Genomic DNA, 25,715 nt, shown 5'->3' on the forward strand with positions numbered 1-25,715 from the left:
AAAACGGTTTGAGTAACTAACACTTCTGATTTCTACCAGGTGCCTTCATTCCCTTACATTACAAGGTCATCAAGAGTGATGGGCTTAATTCAAATTCAAAATACCAATTCAAAATGTATGTCAAGAAATTGAGCTAATAATGGTAGCAATAATCCAAAAGTAAAAAGTTTAGAAAGTCAGCTAACTTTACTACACAGGTTATTTACGAAGGCTTTTCTAAATAATTCCTGACCTGCAGGCACATTTATTCTATTGACCAGACCAATTTACTTTATGCAATTATAGTGGGTGGTTAAAACATGCATGCTTATGCCGGTGAAAAGCAATGCACCTTCGATCAATCTGACTATTGAATCACCACATCTTTAACTGCATACTGAAATAAAACCATTTAAAAAACAGGACACCTCTCTCTGGTTATTAGACACTGGTAAATGTAATTCCATTTGTGACCTAATCACTGAAGAAAATCCTAAATCCAGTATATTTTATGCTAAGAATTAGATTTTTATTTAGATCTGAAGCAAATGTCAACCGATTTAACTACTGTTGCTGTTCTTGTTTGTTTTTTTTTTGTTCCCTCATTCTTACTTTCCAAACCAAAACAGAACAAAACCCAATCCAGCTAAAATCTAATTTTGTAGATAAAAATCACAAGGTAACATTTTGCGACAGGCACATAATACATTGTGAATAAGGGTTTAAAAGATTGTCTTCCACAAAGGTAAAATAAAAACTGACAATAATCTCATCACAAAGCTACAAACATTTAGTAAATTGTAAACATTTACATTAAATGATCTCTCATGGCTTAAACACTGATCTTCCCACACATCTAAACACACTTTATGGAGGGCTCAAAATAAACTAACTCGTCTAATTTATAATTTATCTCTGCACATATCATAACCCAAATTGCACCCTATTTTACATATAATCTAATTTCACATTTTGTGTTACGTCAGACTTGAAGGCTCAGGAGGAAATCATCTGAGTTCTCAGAAAACTGTCTTTTTTTTTTTTTTTTTTTTTTTTAATCTTCTAACAAGTCATGATAATTTCTTTTGAATGCTTTTCATAAAACTTTGCCTTGAACCTGCCCTAATCAACATAAGATTGCGAAAACATCCACACACAAAGACAGAAATCCAGCGTTTCAAAAGGTGAGGGAAAACCACTGCCCCCCTCCCTTTTTTTTTTGGTCACAAATGTATAATGCGATTCAAGTATTTCCTGTCGGACCAGAGCTTGTCATGGTAGAGAGGTTTACTTTCCTCCACACATTCTCTCAATGTCATCCTGGTAGTGAGTCTTGAGCGCCTTCCTTTTCAGCTTGAAGGCGTCTGTGACCAGACCGGTCTCTGGGGTCCAAGGCTCTGCACTCAGACGGACTTTCACTGGAATTTCAAACTTCTCCAATTTGCCTTTAAAACATACAGCTATATTAGAATTATCAGCGCTTGTTTTAGTTATTGAATGCATATATAACAGCCCAGGGGGTGGGAAAGACATATCCCAAAAGTATACTGCATGTCAGAATCCACACACACAAACATGTTTCACAGGAGGAAAAAACAAACAAAAACACCAAGCGAAAAACTTTTTGAAACCATACTGCTGTACTTGGGTGACATATATATATATAAAATGTGCGCTGTATTAATCCATTGCTTTTGTGTAAATTTGTTTTATGCAGTAGTTCTAGGTATGTGATATGAAATGCATTTCCAAAAACAAATTCAGAATAAGTCAGTCAATTCCAGCTTCCCAGGTTTCATGCAATTCAAAACGATTAAAGACACCCCCACTGTCAGGAAGCACTGGTGGGCGGCATCTGTAGTTGTTTAAAGTGGCGTGTGAAACTGACCTGGGTCAATGGAATCAAATTGTCTTTGCTTTCTTTTCCATATATCATTACTGATTCTGGAGTTTTTACAAGAGATAAATCATTCCCAGAGAGGGGCAACATGTTGAAAAAAGTTACTGCAACAATTTTATTTATTTTTTTTCTAGATCAACAAAACTTTTGTCAGAAAATTGCAGTAGCCCATGAGGACAACTTTCAGACAGAAATGTTTAGAATTTTAAAAAGTATAAAACTAACAGGAAACTCAGAGAACTAAATTTTAATTGCTCCTTACTGCAACCCAGATATACCTTGCTAGTCTGAAATGTTTTTGCTGATTTCAAAATAGGGCCCCCGATGTTTGAGATTAGATGATACTCATGGTTATTTACCTCCAACAGCAGCTTCTGCCATCACCCTTATCACCTCCTTCTCAATCTCAGAGTTGTTGCAAATCTCCTCCCAGGTTCCACGGATCTTCTTGAGTTCTGCAAGGGCTAGAAGCTGCTTCTGATTGGGTACAACGAAGCCAATCACGTAGGATTGATCACTGCAACACAACACAAAGGCAATGCATTACAATGACAAGATGTGTAGTTTTGTTGAGTTCATAAAGATTTTCTGGAGAAAATTAAAAAATCTGTATATCAAGACACCTGTGGGAAGTGGTTCAAATGATCCTATTTTAAGTGACTGCAGCAGTTGTTCATCGTTCACCTTCTAGTCTGTAAGTCGCTTTGGATAAAAATGTCAGATAAATGACGACTATTATTATTATTATTATTATTATTATTATTATTATTATAATATAAAAAAAAATAAAAAGAATGTACTGCCAATAATTCCAACATAATTCTTTATCTGTTTCTATGCTTGAGAGACGCACATTTGGAACGCATGTGTTGGTTTGCTGAACTACACTTGTTTAACATTCTGATATTTATTGGTTGCCTACCTGTTTGCGTATGCACAGATGTTGTCTATTAATGAACAGTTTTTCAAAACCGCTTCAACCTTTCCTAGAGACACATATTCTCCTACTTGAAGTTTTACCAGATCCTTCTTACGGTCTATAAAAAAAAATAGGAAGAAAGATAGCAAAAAAATGAACACTTTCATGGAACAATGCAAGCTCAGTTTCTAACCATGCCTACCATCTCCGTTGACTCGCTTTCACCGAAGTAAAAAACAAACTACAGTCCACTCTACAGTCACTGGAAAAAACAGATGCATCAGTGCAGGTTACATTCCTTAATGCTCCGATTACCGGGTTTTTTTTGAGTGTGCCTTAGTAAAGGAAATTAACAGGGAAAGAGGTGTTTCAACACATACATTTAAGAAGACTGCGTTATTCTCTTCTACTAAAAAATTATAACAGTATATAAGGGCAAGATTTTTTGCACTGCAGGCCACCAGTCACTGGAAGAGAAAACATTTACTATAGATTCTAATAAAGCAATACTCAAGTTAGTAATGAGCAATATCTGACCCAAAGTCTTGGTTATCAAACAAAATAGCATGCAATGCTTAGCAACCTGCAGAAAAGGAGCAATACATTAATAACAATTTAATATTTTTATTGACCAATACGTGTGTAACAATTAAGACCCCCCACATCCAAACTCCTAGATTACTGGACAGTGATACTAAAACATATTTTCCAAAGACGATGCCAGCAATTATACCAGTGAAACACGTTAGCCTTGTTCTTGAAGTCTTGTGCTCACCGACAATTTTAAGGCATCCATCGGGGTGAAACTCTCCAATGTCTCCTGTGCAAAACCATCTTTGGCCATTTTCATCCACAAAGAAATCTTTGTTTCTCAAATCGTTTTTGTAGTATCCCATGGCGACATTTGGACCACCAATCAGAATCTCCCCCCTGGGGTTAGGTTTGTTAGTGCAGTAATAGCCACCTAGAGGCAGAAAATGTTATTTATTATTTTAAATATTTAAATAATGTATTTCATGATTTTTAAATCATAAAATTGATCCTTTAATCTATTAATCTAAACAGCGTAGCTCTGCGATCTATTTAGATCGAACAGCTTTGCGGACGTTTTTTAACGCCTGTAAAGAATGTACATTTGACATTACATTCACACATACATATATATATATATATATATATATATATATATATATATATATATATATATATATATATATATATATATATATATATATATATATATATATATATATATAAATTGCTGATTATTAGGAGTCCTTCAGAGAACTGAATAGACTGAGACATTGCAGCAATGCTACTGTGTTCATATCATACACAGGAGTTTCTAGAGCAACCTTTTAGGGATTAAGCCCCCAAGTTTCTCATCAAAATCAGCTACTGGATTTTTTTTATGCATAAGCCAAATATCAGTTGTCATACATCGCTGGAATTGGCTACCTAAGCTTTACATAAGTCTCTTAACATTTGCACAATTTTAAATTTGAATCAGGCATTGCTAGCAACACACCTGTCTTGCCACTAAAAACCTTTTTTTATTGGTTTCAGCTAGAGAAGGAGGAGCCATGCATTTATAAAGCTCATCCATGTGTCACATGCATTTTTCTTGGTTTACCAAAGGGCCAGTTTTGCTCATGGAAATCCTGCACTTTAACAAAACAGGGATCCCTGCAGACTACAGAACTCTGCTGCAAGTATCTTCTTACCTTCTTCCCAGTTCTTCAATTTGATCTCACAGCACACCAAGGGAGCTCCTACACGACCGGTACTGTAGTCCGACACTGAAATCAATGGAACAAAAATAAATAAATCAATTGAATGGTTAGTCGTGCACTGTATTAGACTTCTTTCAAACGTTATAATATTCGACATTTGTTCTCATTGTCAAATTACTTCTGCTTTATGTTATGACCTTTAGAGCATTAGCACCTATTAATTATGCTTTACTGTCATCATTAAACAATAAAGAACATATCATCCCTTAGGCTGGGTAATGAGACTGTCCTTAATGGAACATAAAGGACTCACTTTCACTAATTGTTCCTGCTCCACAAGTCTCTGTGAGCCCATATCCTTGCAGCACCGGGCAGCAAAAACAGATATTCATGAATCGCTGGGTAGCTGCTGACAGAGGGGCCCCACCAGACAAAAGCACACGGGTCTTTCCACCAAGTAAAGATCTCACCTTTCGGAAAACAAAACTTGAAACAAAAAATACAGACGGATAGATTTTAGTGATTAAAAAAATAACCTGTCTTGTACAGGTTTGCTTTAGATTCACTTCTGTTATTTAGGATACTGTTGGCTTTCTGTTTTGAAGCACAATTCATCTTCTGTATAAACAAATATATTAATCAAGATATTCTGCATACCTGTCACACAGTGGGGTGCTGTAGCCTTTGGAAATCTGCTCCATTTTGTAATTGTAAGCTAGAACAAAGAGGGTTCTCTGTACCCTGTTCATCTCTTCCACTTTTGTCATAACGTTCTTGTAGATGCGATCCATAATTTCCTAGGTGACAAAACTGTATTATATTTTGTGTGTGTTCACAATATACCATAATGTTATTTAGTTGTTAGCTGACCATCTTGCTATTTATTATGATGCATAAGGAGAATATCCACTCAATTACTTATTCATTGCTTTTACTCTTCTTGTATCTATGCTGTGCAACTCTGGGACCACAGAATGCCAGCAGTGGTGTCAGTGACACCAGTTCACTTCCTTGTATTGAATTTGAACTTGTATTCCAGCATGGCTAATATAACTGCCATACGTAGTTCTTGTTTTTAATTTGATAACAATGCTACAGGCGATTTTCCCATGCAATGCCTCTTTCTAACTCATTAAATACTCAAGAGAACGTGTTCATCAAAACAAAACAAAATAAAAGCAGATTATAAATTTTAGATTCCCTTGTAAATTACAACTTGACTTATTTACAGTGCATAAACGAAATATCAAACCGAGGGACATGATTATCTTGCTTACATAGCATGCAACAAGCAAGTATTTGCAAAGCCACAGCTGTCGTTCTCATGTAAAAATGACATCTGTGATCTGCTAACCAATTAGAAAAGTCTGGAGAAAATGTACATCCAGGAATTGAGAGAGATTTGTGAGAATACTACATTTGCATTCCCACTATGAGGAATTTAATAATTGATTGTAAAACAATAACTACATGTGGTATTACACAATATAAAACTTACAATTCACATTGAGTCTTGAGGGGGCAAACAATAAAGCATGCTTACTGGTACAGCTGCCATCAGGGTGGGCTTCAATACGCTTGTATCTCCTTTGCTTCCTTTTTTGATTTTGGTTGACTAAAAATCAGGAAACAATTCAATAGTAATTTAAGAAATCTGTAACTTTTTCTTAAATAAAATAAGCAAGCAAAATACTGTAGATAATTATTGTATTTTTATATTAGATCAGACAAAACATAATGTGTGTTCCTAGCATTGCAACATCAGAAAAATGTCTGAGCAAGATTCTGTAACAAAACACAAACTATTAAAAAAAAGTACTAAATAAAAAGAAAATCTTTGGTTCAACATATTTTATTTAAATAGCTTCATGATAAATCAGTCAAGATTTTTGTGGCAGGCACATGGAAATGCAAGATAAAAAGGTAGCATTCGGTAACGTTAAGTTTATACACGTCCAGCAAACCTGATCTGCTAAAGTCTGTGGTGATGAATAGCCGATACGGCATCCGTGAGATACACAGACCAGCTCAGCACTGAGCTCTAGCACATGGGCCAATGGCAGGTATCCAATGTAAGTGTCCTGCTCCCTGCTATTAAAACACAAAAGAAACTGTTAAATATGGCAGCAAGACAACTTCAAATTGCTTCACACCAAGTGCTTCAAATGGTGGATTAAGGAAAAAAACTAAATCATTTGCACTTCACAGTAGATGCAAATTCTGGATATATAGTTAGAATACAGGAGGAAAGGCCAGTGACATGCTTTGAAAGTAAAATATAACGACACTCAATTACTCTAAATATATGCATAAAGCAGTGGTTTGCCTGGTTATTTGAACAGGCCACTAGCTAGAAACAAAACTGATGTTCTTCCCTGCTAAGGTTTCATTTACTTAAATGCTGGTTTGCATTAACTTACAGCTATATTTGTATTACTATTTATTGTGTCTATTGTGTCGTCAAGGTTATTTTACCATTTCTTTGATAAATACTTCCTCTATCTCATGATGACTGAGTGTAACTGAGTTGTGTTTCACTTGGCTGGGCTTTGTTATACAAACATATTTAAAAGTTTTGGTTTTGTTATACTGTATGTGAGGAACATACTGTATAACCCTCCCCCCCCCCTCCACACCCCCCACTTTCCTAGAAATACTCAGTTTGAATTAACTTTGATGAAGTCCTAGATAACCGAAAAACTGTTCAAGCAGAGAGGATATAACCACAGTAATCCATACCCAAGGTTAGGAATCCTTTCAGCCATTCCGGTTATGCCAGCAATGAGATTGCTGTGAGAAATCATCACTCCCTTTGGTATCCCTGTGGATCCACTAGTGTACATGATGACTGCAATATCTGAAGTTACAGGCTGGTTTGGAGGCTTGGACACTAACCAAATAAAAAAAAAAAAAAAAAAACAAAAAAAAAAAACAGAACTTGGAAAAAGATTGGATTTCTTATATGCTAAACCATGCTCTTGCACATGCACATGTTATTTTCAGTTACTGTTAAGTGACTATGATAACACATATATGCACTTATTCTAACATTGCAGCAATATTTGGTGCAAATACAAATCTAAGACTAAACCATGAGGCAGCCTCTAACTGGACATCACCACTTTTGGGGTAGTCATGTTGTATAAGTGTTGACAGCACCCAGGAAACCCCAAATCAGATGCCACAATGAATGTGGATTATACTGTAACATATAGATAGACCTGAGGTGTACATAAGTCAATTACATGTTCACAAAGGAGGTCAATATCTGGATCCTGGCTGTATAAGACAATAATTATATCATGTACTGCCTCCGTGAAGTAACTATATATATATATATATATATATATATATATATATATATATATATATATATATATATATATATATATATATATATATATATATACACAACACACACACACACACACACACACACACACACACACACACACTGTATGGATGGTGGTCACTAGAAATTATAGAAATGCCAGCAATTCTCTGTTCTTAGACTTTAGAAAAATTAAAAAAGAAATCACAGCATTAAATTCGACGGACCAATTGAAAAGAATCACAGCATAAATTACCTTTAAAATTTCCTGGTACGATGAGTACACACATGTTCTTTTGGTTCGAAAGATTGATGGATGCTAGCACAAAATTTCTATGTCCCGAGTGTCCGACACACTTAGAAATACTGCGTTATATATATATATATATAATATAGATATATAAGATTATATATATATATAAAAAAAATACACTATATTATATATAATTTTGTTTTTTTTTTTTTGTGATCAAATTCTTAGTTGAGAACTGAGATGCATCTACGTATGATAATGCATCAAATGTATACATAAGAACATTCCCATTCTCCCCCCATTGACCCCCTCCCCAAACCACCCCCTCCCTTTTTTCTCTCCCAAGTTTTTTTTACTGCAATACTTGTAAACATCTTTCATACCACCCATTCAAACTGGTTTCCAAGAGCCCAATAACCACCCCTTTGTAAACAGCAGTGCCAAGCTAAATCAGCTGGAAAAAGTGCGGTTTAGTTCTTCCCTTTTGCTTGTAATATGCCACAGATGTGCTGGGGCTCATCACGCCTCCTGATAATTCACTGACTAACAGACTGCCAAAACGAACAGCCCAAGGAAATTCAAACAAAAAGACAGTAGGATTAAGTAAAGCATGCAGAAATAGAACCCCTGGTCGAACCATCATTTTAAAACTATATAATTTGCGCATGCTTTTTCTTTGTATTCAAGAAACTCTTAATGTGTGTGGACATAGAACAAAGAAATAAAATGCCTTTTTTTCAAAACAATGGATTGTTTTCTTGCTTTGTTTTTTGCATGGAGCGCTTTGTAAGACGATAAAGCCAAAAACCACCCTTACTGTTTTGTTTTTTGGCCCCGAGTGCTTGCACCGTTGCCATACTGTGAACAGTTACGCCTCTTGGAAAGTCTGCCCATGCAGTCGGCTTATCATCAACAATTATGATGTGCTGTAACCTTGGAACCTGGAGCACGATTGCCTAGAAATAAATCAGCAGTTAAACAATTATTGTTCCTATCTGTTAAATGTACTAAATACATTTAAAAAAATGTTTAATTAAAGAGTCTTGATCGGACCTCTTAACAGGAATTTGCTCACTGTTCTACAACAATTTAATATATACAGTAAACCAGTAAAGTTTATCTTGCTTAACAAATACTGTTGAGGACAGTCCAATCAAAAACATGCATTAGCTCACTAGTAAAAGCCCTAAGCAGACCATAAGAAAGCAGCACAATCCTTGGGATACGAGATTTAGACTTGTATGATATTAGTGTGGGAATTCTCTATTAACATTTTACTTGAATTCTGTCCCCTATGTAAAGAATACACGATTTACTTGAACTTTTCACGTAGAAGTCTGTAAGGAGCGTGCTTTGAGATTAGGTTACGCAGCTGGCTGAGGCACAGTGCAGTTCTGGCTTTACATAAGCCTTACTAACCAGGACTTGGCCAAGTCTCACAGAGACCATTTCACATACTTCTTTAGTAAATCTATTACAAGGTACAACAAAACCACAAGATGCTAAATTTCTTAGCAGTGTGCACATAGTTTCCATTAGAAGAATTTCACACAATCAAATTAAATCATATTTACTTTCTGACCAGTGACTTTGTTTACCTTCAGTCTGCTTTGAAGATCTTTACTGGTGATTATGTGAGTGACCTCAGTTTCATTTAATCCATGTGCAATAGCTGGTCCTCCCAGGGTTGAATACAAGGTAACAACTGGAAATCGAAAATAAAGTCAAAATGGATCAAAACCCAAAAATCACTGAAGATTGCTTTCTGTTATCTTGCTAGAATACAGTAAAGTGTACAGGAAAACTGTTCTATTGCATAGTACTCAGGTCAACCAAACAATTCAACACTGCACAGCAAACAGTAGCAGGGTAATAACACCTGAGTCTTGTTTAAAACAGGTCAACAAATAGGGACTTCATTGAGGCCTCATTAATTGTCTAAATAACTGGCATGCCCTAACGAAGGTCATAGTTTTTAATTCTTCATTTTAAACTTACTCGAGGTTCCCCTCTTCATAAAACAATCCCATTATTAAGGGACATGTGCTTACATTTAATTTGGCTTAGCACATGTTTTTTGATGATCATGCATTTAGCATAATTAATAGCTCATCTCCTGTTGCACGTAACTAGAAATCCCACATCTGAGCTGCACTCTGAGGGACTGTCTCAGAGCAAAGCTGGGTACGTCATGCAGTCCACGACACATCACAGCTGGCAGATAACAGCACAGCAACAAACTGCTGAGCTGGGGAGACCCACAAGCCATCTGCAATCCAAGTCACAGGAAACAACACACTGGTGCTGGGTTCTAGTTGCAGGTGAAACAGTTGCAATAGGACTAAAAGTGATCAATTAGAATACTAATAACTGGCAAGCAGTAGCCAAGCACAAAGTCTTCTGATGCACTTACAGTAGTAACCGTTATGGCATGCTGTCTGATTATCTTGGGAACTGTGTATTTGTCACACTATATGAATGTCTTAATTTAATTGGATTTATTTTTTTATTTTTTTTTAAGAATGAAATGTGCTCATGTTGTTAAAAAACAAAACAAAACAAAAAAGCACACACACAATCTGCTATAATAAAGAAGTAAAAGGCACTGTATTAAAACTAAAGGACTCTGTGTTCTACAACCAAATCCTTAGTGGCTTACTCATGCTGTGCACTGATCTCCAGGGCTCGTAACTTCTGACTACTGTACTGAGGCATTATAATAAAAACAGATGGCCGCTTTACTTGTCTTCCTTGTGCTTCACACACTGCAGCCAATCTACATTCCTTTATGGAGAAATGAAAACCAAATACAAAAAAAATATGGCCAAATCTTGAACCTAAACCTGGTGCCTTACAAAGAATACCGAGCAATAAAATGGGCATTCCTGTTGCCTGAGCAGTACATTACATTATACTTCATCGACTTAGGTATCAGCAAATATTTACAGGGAAGCCAATGTATTTGTTAATACAATGTGGATAAATATAGGTCTGCAGTTAATACAGCACATTCCATTTAGTCCATTTGCAATACACAATATTCAAAACTATTCGTAAAACCCCAGTGACATATTGTTTTGATGCACATGGCCCAGCACATTGCTGCTTCTCATTTGGTGGGAGCAGAGTAGAGGGGAGGAGTCTGCACTAGTTCCCACAAGCTCTCCCAGCTCAGTCCAATGACCCCTGCACCATAAACAATATTTCAAAAACTGTGTTTCCCCTTAAGCAACCGAGAAATGAACCATCGATTCATTTGCATTTCCTGTTTCCCCTTTTTGTTTTCACAATGAAACTCAACTGACACACATTTATGATGTACCCATGAAAAATTTAGATTTTTTCTTTACTATATGAAAATGTTTTACTTTTCTTCCTTCTGCAAAGTGTGCGCTGAGTTTTTACTTTTACTAGTATTATCTCTTTTCAGGTCTTACGAGGTCAGTTTATTATCCAGCGTCTGCTATTTCTCATCGCTAGACATAGGAATTTAATACCTAGCAATTAAGCTTTCACAGTATTCTGTGGTTCACCAGGAAAATTGTACTTTAGAGTCTAGACATTTATTTTTTTATCCAAAACACACCAGTTTAAAAAAGGTATTAACAGTTCCAAAAAATCTTCCATCTGTATTCTCTTTACGTGGGCACTGCAGTCCTTGCAATAAACAGGATGATGAAATTTGTTCTTCAGAACATATGTTTTATATTCAATATTTATTAACTTGGTTAATTATTTCCTTTCTAAACATTAAAGAGTAAATAGTGGGGTTCTGAAAAATATAGCGTTACACATCTCCACGTGTTGCTACAACTGTTTAAATAACATTTTCATTGTTAACATCCGACAACTTTTTACACTTATAACTAAACTCAGTTTCAAAGCTCTTTTCAAAATGGTTGCTCTTGTGCACTGATGACAGTGTCAGGATTATTGGCCACATTGTCAAACAGATAACACAGCAATAATGATCCATGATGTGGTACGAAACAGATAAGCCACAGCACTTGTAAATCTCTCTTCTTTCAGTGATTTAGAAGAAGAATCACAAACCCCAGTGCACCAGAGCTGCCATTTTGAAAATAGCTTTGAAACAGAGTATAAAGTTATAAGTGTAAAAAGTTGTCCGGGTGACAGGCATGTTCTTTAAACAGTTGTAGCAACACATGGGGATGTGTAACACTACATAATTTGGAACCATGCTACTTACTCTTTAACAAAGACGAATATCGGATTGGATATACACTACAGGTCACTTTGGCATGCAAAAAAATCCCTGAGGCTGTAACTGGAGGATAGGCTATAGGAGACTAAAGGAGCTACAGATGCTAAAGAAATGCAATTCCCTTCAGCTTTGCCCAGAGAGTACAGTAATACTGCAGTTTTCAAGTCAATATATTGACGTCATGGAGAAAGCAGCGAGAGCGGCGAGAGGAGACAGCTGCAAACCCTTAACAACCAGCCCTGACCTGCGAGTCACCAGCTCAAGGCTGAGACACCTAACACTTTCTCAGGCAGGGCTGCCTGGAATACGTGTACGAGCTCATGGCAGGCCTCCTGTGAGAGTACACTTAAAGATTACAGGTCTGTTTGGAATATCTGTCCGAGCTGCATCTGGAGACGCAGTCATTGAGTCTGGCAGTTTGTCAAACGTCATAGAGCTTGCAATAGTTTTAAAAGTCTGCAGCCAGTGGAATGGCAGCCAGAGTTCTTGAGTCTTTCATCATGGACGTGAACCACAGCTTTAATCATTCTTCAGAGTCATTTCTCATAATTGGAACTGGCTATTTCAACAGCTGTATTTAATTACTAAGCAACTGTTGCTACAATGAGCTGTATGATGAAGTTTCTTTAGTATCAATGGACTTTATAATGTCAGATATTTAAATACTTTGATTGATTTAATCTTTTTTTGCATTTCCCCCTCCCATAATTTTTTGGTTCAACAAATACATGTGTAAAATTAGCTGAAAGTTGACAAAAGTAGAACAATTCAAATGAGGTTCAATTTAACGTCTGTCCAATCAGAGGAGGGAAAGCCAACAAACCATGCTAAGGACCATGTTTTGCTAACAAGATTTCCGGTCTCATGTGATGGGCTACGTGAACATCTGATGTTGACAAAAGAAATCTGTTTCTTCGCAAGACAGCCAAGTTCATGTATGTTTACACAGGGCTTAAGGACAGTAAACAGTGTGTCTGACAGCAGAATCAAGCACGTCTCAAAAAAAAAAAAAAAAAAAAAAAAAAAAAAAAAATTGCATTTGTGTCAGGAAAAAAAGGGAAGCAGGACACTTACATAACACCCCTCTATTACAATGTTTCACATTCCAGAAGAGTTGACTAACCAGATTTTTTTTTTTTAATTATATGTATGTATATATTCATATTAATACTGATAATTAAATATGGGATTCAAAACCAAACGGCGACAAAATAAAGGTCAAACTTGGTATTTGTTACTTTAACATTGCTTTAGTTGGTACATATTTAATCCAACTACCACCCAAAGATAAAGTGTTGAATAAGTTCATTAAAAAGTGAACAATAGCATACAAGTTAAACTGGTCATTTTATACCTGAGGAAAGGAGGCTTTTCAAATTACATTCTTTTGCCTTGCACAAAACAAATCATGTAACAGGCATTATGTACTAGTCTAGAAAGAAAAACCACAAGAAAAGCTGTGAAACCCCGTTTTAGAAAGCAGAATAAAAAAATAAATAAAACACAACTTAAAAAAACACACACACACACACATCTGTTTCCCTACTTTTCTCAAATCCGTTTTTAGCAACGCTGTTTTTTTTTTTTAGAAAGCATTTAAGAAATCAGTCTTAAAATGGATTTACTTACCAGGGAAGTTGTACATGAAACAGGCCTGTGCAGCAATTATCCACTCAGCTCTTGTCTCACAAAAGATGGCAATATTAGACTTTGGCTTTTGCCCCAGCGCTGCCAGACCACTCCCAAAGTGGGCAGCAGCAAGATAGGTCTCCGCATACGTCAGCCAGTTATACCTGCCAAGGATTACCTGCAAGGAGAATACAAATAGGATGTTTTAATTGCAACTGAATTCATGAGCCACATAACACATATATTACATACTGTACATAAGCCTGACAACTACTATATATTTTACGGGCAAAATTCCCGAATTGCCCACTGACTTTGGGCAAAGCTCTAAATAATATTTTTTTTAAAAAACAAAAAAAAAAAAAAACTTATTTCAGGCTTTGTCCGGACAAACCGCGGTCTGCCACTGCTTCTCGGGCAGAGTCTGAATCACTCCCTCTGTTCCTTGATTCCTGTTCTGAGAGATGGATGCAGTTACTGGGCAGAACATGAATGGTATCTGATTCCTGTTTGACAGTGTTTATGACAAGAGTTCTAAGAGTTGGAGAGTGTATTTAGTGGAGTGACAGCATGTACGTAATACATATACATACGTAAGAGTTAAGTACGTAACACATATCTAGATTGTAATAATTTGTTTAAAACAAATTAGTCATGTCTTATTAAATATGTTATACAAGTCATGTCGTCAATAAAAATACATTTTTAAATTTATGCCCATTTTCTGAAACCGGACTTCCTGTGTAGTTTTTATGAATGAGGCAAGTGAATGATGCTGCTCAGGTAGGCGGGTCAAACAAGCTCTTCAATTGTACCTCTGTCTCTGTCGAAAACATAAAATGAAAGATCTTTGAGATTCATTTTGGACTTAAACCAGGCATTGTTGGGCACTCCTAGATCTGCCCAGGCAAAACCCTGGATGAAAGACCTTTGTGATTTTCGACTTTTCCTGGGCAATTCATGAATTGCCCAGTTTCGGAGTTTGCCCGTAACTTATACACTATCTTCAATGTCTGGCCACCCAATAATTTAACGCACAATACCAGCTCACTTACATAAATATTATGTCTTGTACACTATAAGTTATATTATACTAGCAGCTCAAACCACCGTACAACAGGTTTTTAAATTGTATTTTTGCTTTAGCAATTCACAATCATTTTGATATTAGTTCAAACTCATGCAGTAGTTGAGTGCCCTCTAGCTCATTTTCAAGTTTACTACACCACTAATAAGGCAGTTTTTAAAATACAGGGCAATATGATTTTGACATCATTTGAATGCACTAAACAATCCAAAATGACTATAAAAGTCAGATTCCTAAAACACCAAATTTTATAACAGATAATTACATTTAAAAACACGGCAGGGATTCAAATGGATTAACTTCAAATGGATTGCTTCTTTTTTCAGGTCGAAAAAGTCCCCTGGGTCGACAATGTCAACATCTTTTATAATTTTGAATGCTTGAATCAGATTGCTGCGTAGTCTTCTGCCTTTTAATACAGGAATAATTCTTGTCGCTCTTCTTTGCAGTCTTTCTAGAGCAGCAATGTCCTTTATGTAGCGAGATGAGCAGAACTGAACAAAATATTCTAGATGAGGTCTTACTAATGTATTGTAAAGTTTAGCATTACTTAACTAGATTTAAATTCAACACTTTTCACTATCTATCCGAGCATTTTGTTGGCCTTTTTTATAGCTTCCCCACATTGTCTAGATGAAGACATTTCTGAGTCAACATCAACTCCTAAATCTTTTTCATACATTCCTTCTTCAATTTCATTATCTCCCATATGGTATTTATAATGCACATTTTTATTGCCAGCATGCAGTACCTTACACTTTTCTATATAAAATGTAATTTGCCATGTGTCTGCCCAGTTCTAAATGCCGTCTAGATCATTTTCAATGACCTTTGCTGCTGCAACAGTATTTGCCACTCCTCCTATTTTGTGCCGTCTACATATTTAACAAGTTTGTTTACTATACCAGAATCTAAGTCATTAATGTAGGTTAGGAAGAGCAGAGGACCTAATACTGATCTCTGTGGTACTCCACTGATTACCACACTCCATTCTGAGGTTTCTCCTCTAACCAGTACTTTCTGTTTTCTACATGTTAACCACTCCCTAATCCATGTGCATGCATTTCCTTGAATCCTTACTGCATTCAGTTTGAGATTTGTTTTTTATGCAGGACTTTATCAAAAGCTTTCTGGAAATAAACCATTGTCGATGTTGCATCCTCAAAAAAATCAAGGAGGTTAGTTACAGACAATCTCCCTTTCCTAAAACCATGCTAACTGTGTCCCAGGATACTGTTACCATATAGGTAATTTTCCATTTTTGGATTATAGTTTCCATAAGTTTACATATAATATAATATAAGTCAGCCTTATTGGTCTAGGATGTTTTTGAAGCACATAAATATTGTGCTTTGCAGGTAGCAAACAAACCTAAAACGGCATACAAAATGTGCCATATACCCCATAAAAAGCATACAGCCAAATTAATTAGCAGTGGCATACAACACTGACAAGAAGACTTAAACCAAACAGGCAGGTTTACTTTGAAGACTTCCTGTACTTACCTTTTTGAAAACTTTCCCATTTGGCTGGATCTCGTCTTCCTCACTGATCAGCTCCCGAGTTCCAAGACAGTCCCTTTCCTTAAATCTGTGCTTGGCAAATTCAAAGACTTTGTCCAGGGTGTCGCAGCCCGGGTACAGCACTGAGGCAAGGCAGTGCACACTGTTCACAGAGCGGTAGGGGCTCCCAGGGGTGCTATTCACAGGTCTCGCTTTAACTCGCTTGGCCCGTGAAAGGTTCTGACTCCCTCCAGACAGAAAGTACCATGGCAGAAAAGTTACAGCAGAGTACACCCATATTATCGAGTGCAATACTTGTAAAAGAAAAGGGTTGAGATCTTCCTTTAACTTCATTCTTGCAACTGATTAAAGCAGGCAAAGAGGGTTCTACAGCGTTCAGATGGACTGGCAATGTAGCAACGTGTTGTTTACCTGTAAACAAAAATAAACAATAAGCTATATATTCACATAGACAGAAGGCTTTAGGAATTTATAATTTAGTTTCATTCATATATATCTAAATATGGATCTAAAGTCCAACCACCACCTCAAAGTGGCAGGAGGGTGACAACGGGTTTTCAAGACGAAGTACAGCGGGGTCCCCTGACTCTGGCAGATTCAACCTTGCTGTGAAAGCTTGAGTAACATACTAGGCCAAAGTGGAAAGGACATTCACCAACCCACCTGGCCAGCGGGGTGAGTTATGGCCAACCCCCTATGATAAACAAACAAAAAAATTGCCCTCATTGCCCTTGCTAAGAATCACCAGGTTACTATTTTAAGCTGCTACGGAACACTGACCCTGGCCATGTATCTCTTCTAAGTGAAGCAAGACTTCAAGGAGTTGGTAGAACTTGGAAGAATCACCTGGGACATCGTAGGACTAAGCGAAGTATGGAGAAAAGACGAAACGACTACTAGAATTCAAGAGTTGACATCTTCTCTTCTACCGAGGCACTACAGGTGGACGAATGGGAGGCATTGGATTCATTGTCCACAAGAGAATCAAGAATAACGTAGCAGAGACTGACAGCGTGTCAGAAAGGTCACCACTCCACAGGCAATTGAAGCCAATGGGATCAATCTTGAAGAAGTCAATAACTACATATACTTAGGACAGTTAGTTTTGGCAATGGAGAACCAAACGTGCGAAATCAACAGAAGAGCAAAAATGGGCTGGAGTGCCTTTGGAAGAGTAAGCATGGTTCTGAAAGGGAAACTACCCTTATGCCTCAAGAGGAAAGTCTTCAACCAATGCGTGCTGCCAGTGCTAACTTACGGATGGGAGACCTGGACCTTCAATGCAAAAATAACAAAAAAATTACAAACAACTCAACAGAGAATGGAAAGATGCATGCTGGGAATAACAAGGAGAGATAGGAAAAGGAAGGCCTTGATAAGAGCGCAAACAAAACTATGCAATGTTACTATAACAGCGAAAAAACTGAAATGGTAGCGTGGGCCGGACATGTAGCAAGAAGAAAAGACCATCGCTGGACGAGGGAGATACTAGACTGGATCCTAATATAAAGTGACCAAGAAGACGACCTCCAGGAAGTTGGCAAGATGAAGTTAGGAAACACGCTGGAGCAATGTGGATGATGGATGCAGCAGACAGCCTTTGTCAAAGAATCTTGGGGAGGCCTTCATCCAGCAGTGGATTGAAAAAGGCTGAAGAAGATGATGACAATCTCTCTCATATTATATATATATATATATATATATATATATATATATATATAAATATATATATGATATATAATATAATATTATATATATATTTCTGATATGTCGTAAGACTAATAAAGATGGTCATTCAATTATTTTCTAAAGGAACCAAAAGCTATTTACATTGTTTTGATCTATGTAAAACACTAGTATTTTATATTATTATTATTATTATTATTATTATTATTATTATTATTATTATTATTGCTACAAAAAACAGCAATACACAACAAATAATGTTTGATCTCCATTACCCAGAAACCTAAAATTCACTTCAAAACAGCAACAACATTAGGTTACAGAGGTTCTTCTTGAGATGTTTATATACTGTAACCCTGCATGCCATACATGAAGTCTGTATCTCAAATTGCCTCTAAGAAACAGTGAAAGGTGTTATAAAAGTGTGTCAGGTTCATAACACACAAGCAAACTCTTACACTGAGATTGGGGATTAGTTTGCAGCTCTCAGTGCTGCTGGACACAACTGTTCAGCTCTCATTGTGCTTTTCAATGCTGCCTTTGACACAGCGCCAACCAGCAAGATTACAAACTACAGTGCAACCTTTGGCAGTAGGAAAAACAGACTTTTAGTAATACTAATTCTTAAAACTAGGTAAAACGTGCTTGTGAGCTAATCTGATCTGGCCTTACAAAAAAACATTAATAGTTTTCTTCTTACTTGGAAGGGTGTGCTGCTTAACTAAGCTAATTGCCAGAGCAGCTAGTAATCTGTTTTCATCTGGGTAGTAGGAGTCACCACTAAAAAGATTCACTGACACATACATACAAGTACAGATATACTGCATGCTGTAACATCCACCCACCATTCATGCATGACCACACACAATTATTTTTAAAACTGAGAAAGCACTAATGTAATAGACATTTGTCTAAGTTCTATGGTCACTTGCCGTCTAAAAAGTGTGAACTGACTGAGTTTTGGTAGCATATGAACTGCTGCATTCTCTTTCAATTACTCCAGTACCCAAAAGCAAACGAGGTATTGTCTATGATTGACTGATATTTCAAGTTATAGATCATTTTATCTGCCTGGTTAATAAATAATTGGTATTAATCTTTAATTAGTTTGTTACAGGAACGTATCTGATTACACTCTTGCCCTTGTTGCGGATGCTAAAAGCAAACTGATAACAACAACACAACACATTTTAGGGTTAAGTTACAGCAGGTCAACCATCAAAATGGTTTTGCAGACAGCTCTGTTGGACGAGACACTGCCAGGTACAGTAACTCCTGAAAATAAATAAATTGGTGTACATGCAAAAACTAGTTCTAAGCCTCTTTATGTTATACATTGTTAATACAACTTTTTTAACAAACTAAAGATCCCCAGGGGTAATCCTATTAGGCTATTTATCATTTGGATACAAATAAACTTACATGTTACACAATGTGTTCAACACAATTAGATCAGGGCTTTTTATTGTACGGAAAATATATATATATATATATATATATATATATATATATATATATATATATATATATATATATAACTATATATATATATATATATATATATACGACCTTGTTCACTCAACATGGAAATACTGGGAGAGCATTGCCTGAGGTTTGCTAGAACTTTAAATACACTGTGACCTCTACTCTAGATATATTGGATTATCCTGGCAAATACTCTTCAAATATTCAGCCAGCAGACAACACTTGCATTATTAAATTCAACCCAATATAATACAATTCTGCCTTTTAATAATCAACTAACTGCCCTTCATTCCTGTTACATCACCTTCATCCAACCTGTCTACAAGCTAGGATTGTATAGTTCAGCCAATCATGCAGCAGGCCTTCATTAGACCCCAGTCAAATAGTGCCGACAATGCTTTCAAGAACAAGCAAATCCAGAAATACATTTAAAAAAAAAATCTGTTTCAGATAAACAACATACATGCTCTAAGGCCTGTGATTAGTTAAAACCTTATCATAAGAGCAAAAATAGATTGAAATATTGGCCCAACATCCTGACATCACCAGGCAACAGTCTCCCTCTGACATGTGACTGGTTCACATCACCATCAGTTCCGCCCCTTTTCAAAGGAACGTCCTTCACTTCTAAGAGAAAATGGCTGAATGAAAAAACTTCTGAACACCAATTTTGTGACTTAACAGAAAATGAATTAAAAACATACTACAAAAGAAAGATGCTCCAAAGCGTGATTAAAACATCACTGTCACTGTTTTCTGACTTTCTGAAATTCAACGATGTAAACAAATATAACTGTATTATGCAGCAGTCAGCAAGCCAGACGGAGAGCTGCACGCCAAAAAGACTTTGATAGCTATGCAGTATGAACTTCAAAAACATGTTCTATTATTTAAACAAAATATTTAAACAAAATATATAGTCATATTTACTATACAACCTTGCCTCACTTTCTTGTCTGATTCATATATTAAATATGTACTGCAGGCTCAAATCATAGTAGAAAATGAAATTCCCCTTGGGAAGACTATTGTTACCTTCTGCGGCTTTGGGTATTATAGCCCTGTGTCGGTAACAAAAGCCTTCCCTCAGAGCTATAACTTTCCACTACAGCCTTCCTCGCTCCAGAACATATATATATATATATATATATATATATATATATATATATAAGATATACTATATATATATATATATATATATATATATATATATATATATAAAGAATCTTTGACATGGTATGGAAACAGTATTTAGCAAATGGTTGATGGTGTAATACCAACAAACTCCACCAGATTGAGAACGTCTCCATAAAATAAAATACAAAATCTCAGTACTGGAATCCGAATCTACTCCAGCATATATTGTAATGTAGTCATAACATTTAAAAAACAAGCCTCTCTCAGGTAATCTGTGTCTACTACAATTAAAACATATTTTTGGACCATCTGTTTACATCACACACACACCCACCAAAGTTTTAAAAGCAGCTGCTGCAATTTAAGTCTAGTAAGTGCTGTATGCCTTTTTAATTAAGTTTAAAGCAATGTATTTAAGGGTTTTGACATGCTTGACATATTATAAAAATCAATTAGAAATATGAAAAGGGTTAAGAGGTCTTTATCAATTTGATATGTCCAGAGGTTTAAGCAAAGTGGCAGAGAAATGGCTTGTTTCAACTGGACACCACCTGCCATGGAAATTTATTGAGAGACTCAAAATACAGCTCAGTGTATCAACTTGACACTATATGAAAGCATGGTCTGTGTGATAGAACAGCGGTGCAATGAAAGGGTGTTTTTTTACTGGACAACACTGACAGTAGGATAATCATTGATACAGATGTCTACCAAACACTAAGACATCAGTATTATATCAACAGCATATGAGGCTTACACACTGACAGCCCTAAAATAAATCTACCTTATCAGTCATTAGTTAATAAAAATACACGGTATGGAAACGTTACTTAGTAATTTGTATCATGTTGCTTATGACGGTTATCCTGTGTTTTGTTTGTTTAAGTTGCTAAGTTTTCATGGCCGATAATTGTTTTGAACCATCTCTGTTCTCCTGTTTCACCTGGTGGTTTGCCCTTTGTAGCGCTATACTACTTTAACATATTTGTCTTTGATATGATTCTTGTACGTTTAGACCAACATTGATACAAGTGGAGTTCACCTATTGTACTTGTACAGCACACTGCACAGAGCCAGTTAAACTAAAACAACTGTATAACAGGGGTGTCCAATCACGGTCCTGAAGGGCTATTCCGCTCCAGGTTTAACAAATAAATAACTATTTTAGGGTCTGGATGCAGGTTTAATTGGATCCATTTTAGAACAGGGTTGGAACGAAAACCAGGCGTGAAAGGACCAACTTCGGCCACCCCTGCTGTACAACATGCATGCAAGTCCACCTCACAATAAGGGGTTAAAACCTTGCAGAAGGTATGGGAAAAGGTGTGTGTTTCAATGGAAGACGTAACCTAATTGGAGGGGAATAAACAGAAATGTGTGGAATAAATAAATAATTAGCACTCTAACCTGGCCACATGTATAAAAAGCACAAGCTGACTGATCAACTCAGTTCAAGGCAGGAACTCAAAGGGAGAGGATAGCAAGTAGTGTCCTTGGATAGCAAAGCATGTTTGAACCTAATAGCAGGTTAGTTTTGGTTTGTAATATCTTTTGTTATTGATAAATAAGTGCGCCACCCAGTGTGCAACAGCAATAGTTGCATGAGACTCCTGTTTTACCTGCACTACCATGTTTTCATGTTCCAAGAATGAAAAATATTTAAGTGCAGACTCTTTTGAAAATCAGCTCATAAATAATCTCCATCTTCTGAATCGTGGTTGAGAATATTCTCTCAGGAATTAGGACTGCTAGGGTTTCATGCAAATATGGTTGTTTCTTTCCAATTTTGTCAATTACAGTATTGCAAGTAAATACGCAGTTCAAACTAAAGTCTGTGCTCTGCGTAATACAGTTTTTGGAACATTACATAAACACAGCAAATCAAACACTTGCAAGATGCATAGGAGAATACCGAGACCGACTTCCTCCTCTGATAAAACAGGAGGTGCCCAATGAGAAGGGATCTGGTACAGCTAGGTTCAGAGCTGACAATGAAACTGCACCCCATGTTGTCTATAGCTGCGTTGTAGCCGACCTTCCAACGCAATCTCAATGTAGGAGTCACAGTAGCTCTAATATTAGGCCTATACCACTGGGGTTTTAAAGCAGCAAGTTACTACTCACAGGGCCTTAGTGTAGTGACATGGTACAAGCTGCAGAAAACAAAGATACTACTGCATTGTTGCAGTAAACTTTGTTTAGATCCCAGAAACCTGTGGATGAAAAATGGAAGAATTATCTTTAATTTGCTTCTATGTTGTCCAAAACCTTACCATTATCCACAAATTAATAGACAAACGTTTTAAAAATGTAATTTACATATACAAAAAAAAAAAAAAAAAAAACGAGCTGCTGTAGTTGGCTTTACATTATCTTTATAACGGCCTATTTGGTTGTAAAACCCTTGCTCCATAAACAAACCTACTTTACTCCGTACACTGATAACGTCTGGTACACACGATGAAACGCACCGAATCAATGAAAGTACTGCAGTAGGTAGACCTGTGTCTATTTATCGGCGATGGAATCGTGCTAAAGAAAAGCATAACGTAAATATTTTCTTAAGATTAGATAAAATACAGCTGTTCATCCGAAGTCAATCTCCGTGTAACCGGTTCAAGTTAACAACATACCATCATTTGCTAATCCTGTGAAACCCACTGTAATACTTAATGTGGTTAATTTTATTAAATAGTAAACTAGTAAAAACGAATGCATGCACAATGACAAAGGCAGTTTACTGTTGTAGTATCGTGCTTGTGTGCCCAACTTAATATGAGAGAAGCTTTCTACGCATTCAGGACACATCCATCCATATGTATAAATATATCAGATTACACAAAATATCGCAGTATGGTACTGCCGCATCACACTCCTTACGATACACGGCCACACTAAAACACAACGATAATCTCACTCACCTGCTGGATGTTAACCGGGGCCTTTCGCTAATTAATATAACCCTAAAATGTTTAAAATCTAATATGCATCTATCTATTTATATTTACCAAATCAACTATACTGTTTGCCTCCTGGCACCGGCCTGCTATTTGCCGGAAGTGGCTATAGTCTTCAGGCTAAGCTGCGATCTCATTGGTCCGCAGAAGGTGGTGCTTACTGGGGGCCGGTCTCTGATGTCACCGAGGAGCAGTGAGGGGGTTACTCACGGTCATCCAGCCTGCAGGAAAGCCGTGCTGGTTGAGCACTGCAGCGCGGCAGCATTGCCCTTTCACAAAACACAACTCCACAGCTCCACAGCTCACGCCTTCCTTTGCTGCGTGGACACAGTTAATAAGTGTGTCACGTTAAAGTGGACGCACAGTTCTCTTTTGAAATGCAGTTGGTGGAACTTTTTATCCACGAAGAAAAGTGTATGAACAAGCAATGGGAACTTGATGATGCCCGAAAAACAAATGGCCCACGGCAACTGTTTTTGAAGCCGAAATCTGCATGACATATCACAAGGTTAATTAACTGAGTAGGTACAAAGCTGTGTGTCTAAGGCCTTGGCTAATCCATTCAGTATCATATCACTCAGTGATGTTGATGGTACTTAATCATGTGATAGGGGCTACGGAAACTCCTCTATGGGATAGTTTTTCTTTTCTTTTTATTGTGTAATTATGTTCCCCATGGCTCTGTGCCAGTGTTTCATTTTAACAATGCAAGTCTGAGCAGGTACTGGCATTTTAAATAGCACAGTAGTAGCTTAAACACCACACCCATGTTAAGTTTTCATTGATATTTTCGGGGGGTGGATGTTGTTGTATTGCACTGTGCAAACACAGGTGTATTTTGAAACAGAGTGAACATTTCTAACCATACAGTCCTACCGACTTTGTATCTTCACACAACGGTTTGCTTTACCGTGCGACTGCTTTCAACCTTGTGGAATGGCCTGAATTTTTCAGCTGCAAATTAGAGGGGCTCTATACCAAAATCCTTAATATAATCTTCATGTATCCAGTTAGAGACTTGAATCGAATCAGATTGTGCACTAAACTGTTTATGATTAAAACAAGCAACAGCAATGTTATAGTTTGAAAGATCAGTGTTATAGTGGGGGCTAATGCACATGCAATTTGAATTGTAATTGTTGTTTTTTAAATATATAATTGCTATAAAAGAGGTATTTTAAATAGGTTATTTTTTTCTAGTATTTACCACACTATAGAATATAGCAGCTACAGAGCAAATACAAAACTCATAGACAAACGTGACGTTAACAAATTGGATTAAGGGCTCATACAATATCATTTACTCCGTGACCTCAATTTTACCAGAATCCCCTGTGACATTACTGTCTGGTGCATTCTATGTTTAATACTTGATTGCTGTTCTGGCTCCAGATAGCCATTTGCAAGATAAACCTGACACTATCTGTGTTCCAAAAATGTTTTTGTTCATTGCATACAAATAGAAAGGTCAGGTTCTGTAGATTTCCAACGCCTATGCTGTTGTCACGTTCTGAACTGTTTACATGCACTGTATGTGTATCAAATAAGCAAAAACCCTCGATACCATTATTTGAATTGTAAAATTACACAGCAAACCATTGTTATTGCCTCGCTATTCAAACTAAGTGACTGATTGTTAGCACATGGATTTAACCATTCCAGGTTTTAGCAATCTACTCAACAGCTGAGAGATTTATTTCTGGCAAGGGTCAACGCATCAGTTATTTTATTTATTTATTTATGTATTTATTGACTGTCTGTGATTGACATGTCTTGTCCAGTGTTTCCACTCCATGAGCAATAATGAGGGAGTCTTGATGGGCACAGTGTTCAATGCCACTATTGTGTGGAGGGATAGGCTAGTTACCCAA

The 25,715-nt window shown here is 36.7% G+C and overlaps 1 protein-coding gene across 2 annotated transcripts; it reads right to left on the reverse strand.

The window, feature by feature from the left end:
- Positions 1-698: 698 nt before the first annotated feature.
- Positions 699-23,961, reverse strand: LOC121326774 (long-chain-fatty-acid--CoA ligase 3-like). 2 transcript variants are annotated; one of them, XM_041270257.1, is made up of 16 exons: positions 23,809-23,961; positions 23,012-23,100; positions 16,562-16,990; positions 13,970-14,147; positions 9,714-9,820; positions 8,933-9,071; positions 7,271-7,421; positions 6,496-6,622; positions 6,075-6,146; positions 5,189-5,328; positions 4,845-5,017; positions 4,523-4,597; positions 3,574-3,762; positions 2,802-2,916; positions 2,239-2,396; positions 699-1,424 (listed from the first exon to the last, which is right to left on the reverse strand). In XM_041270257.1, exons 3-16 carry the CDS (start codon positions 16,910-16,912, stop codon positions 1,267-1,269), a joined length of 2,133 nt encoding a protein of 710 aa, XP_041126191.1. In that variant the 5' UTR covers positions 16,913-16,990; positions 23,012-23,100; positions 23,809-23,961; the 3' UTR covers positions 699-1,266. The 2 variants fall into 2 exon arrangements, with proteins under 2 accessions (XP_041126191.1, XP_041126192.1); XM_041270258.1 differs by lacking the exon at positions 23,012-23,100.
- Positions 23,962-25,715: the final 1,754 nt, after the last annotated feature.

The sequence above is a fragment of the Polyodon spathula genome, chromosome 14 (genome assembly GCF_017654505.1).
Source record: "Polyodon spathula isolate WHYD16114869_AA chromosome 14, ASM1765450v1, whole genome shotgun sequence".
Lineage (NCBI taxonomy): Eukaryota > Metazoa > Chordata > Actinopteri > Acipenseriformes > Polyodontidae > Polyodon > Polyodon spathula.

What these genes read in the sequence shown, in the direction of transcription:
- LOC121326774 (XM_041270258.1), bottom strand. Translation starts at nt 16,912, where the DNA reads ATGAAGTTAAAGGAAGATCTCAACCCTTTTCTTTTACAAGTATTGCAC. An exon ending in ATCTTCAAAGCAGACTGAAG is followed by an intron (nt 9,072 to 9,713) that starts GTAAACAAAGTC and finishes ATTTATTTCTAG; the next exon opens with GCAATCGTGCTCCAGGTTCC. An exon ending in TGGATGCCTTAAAATTGTCG is followed by an intron (nt 2,917 to 3,573) that starts GTGAGCACAAGA and finishes TTTTTTTTATAG; the next exon opens with ACCGTAAGAAGGATCTGGTA.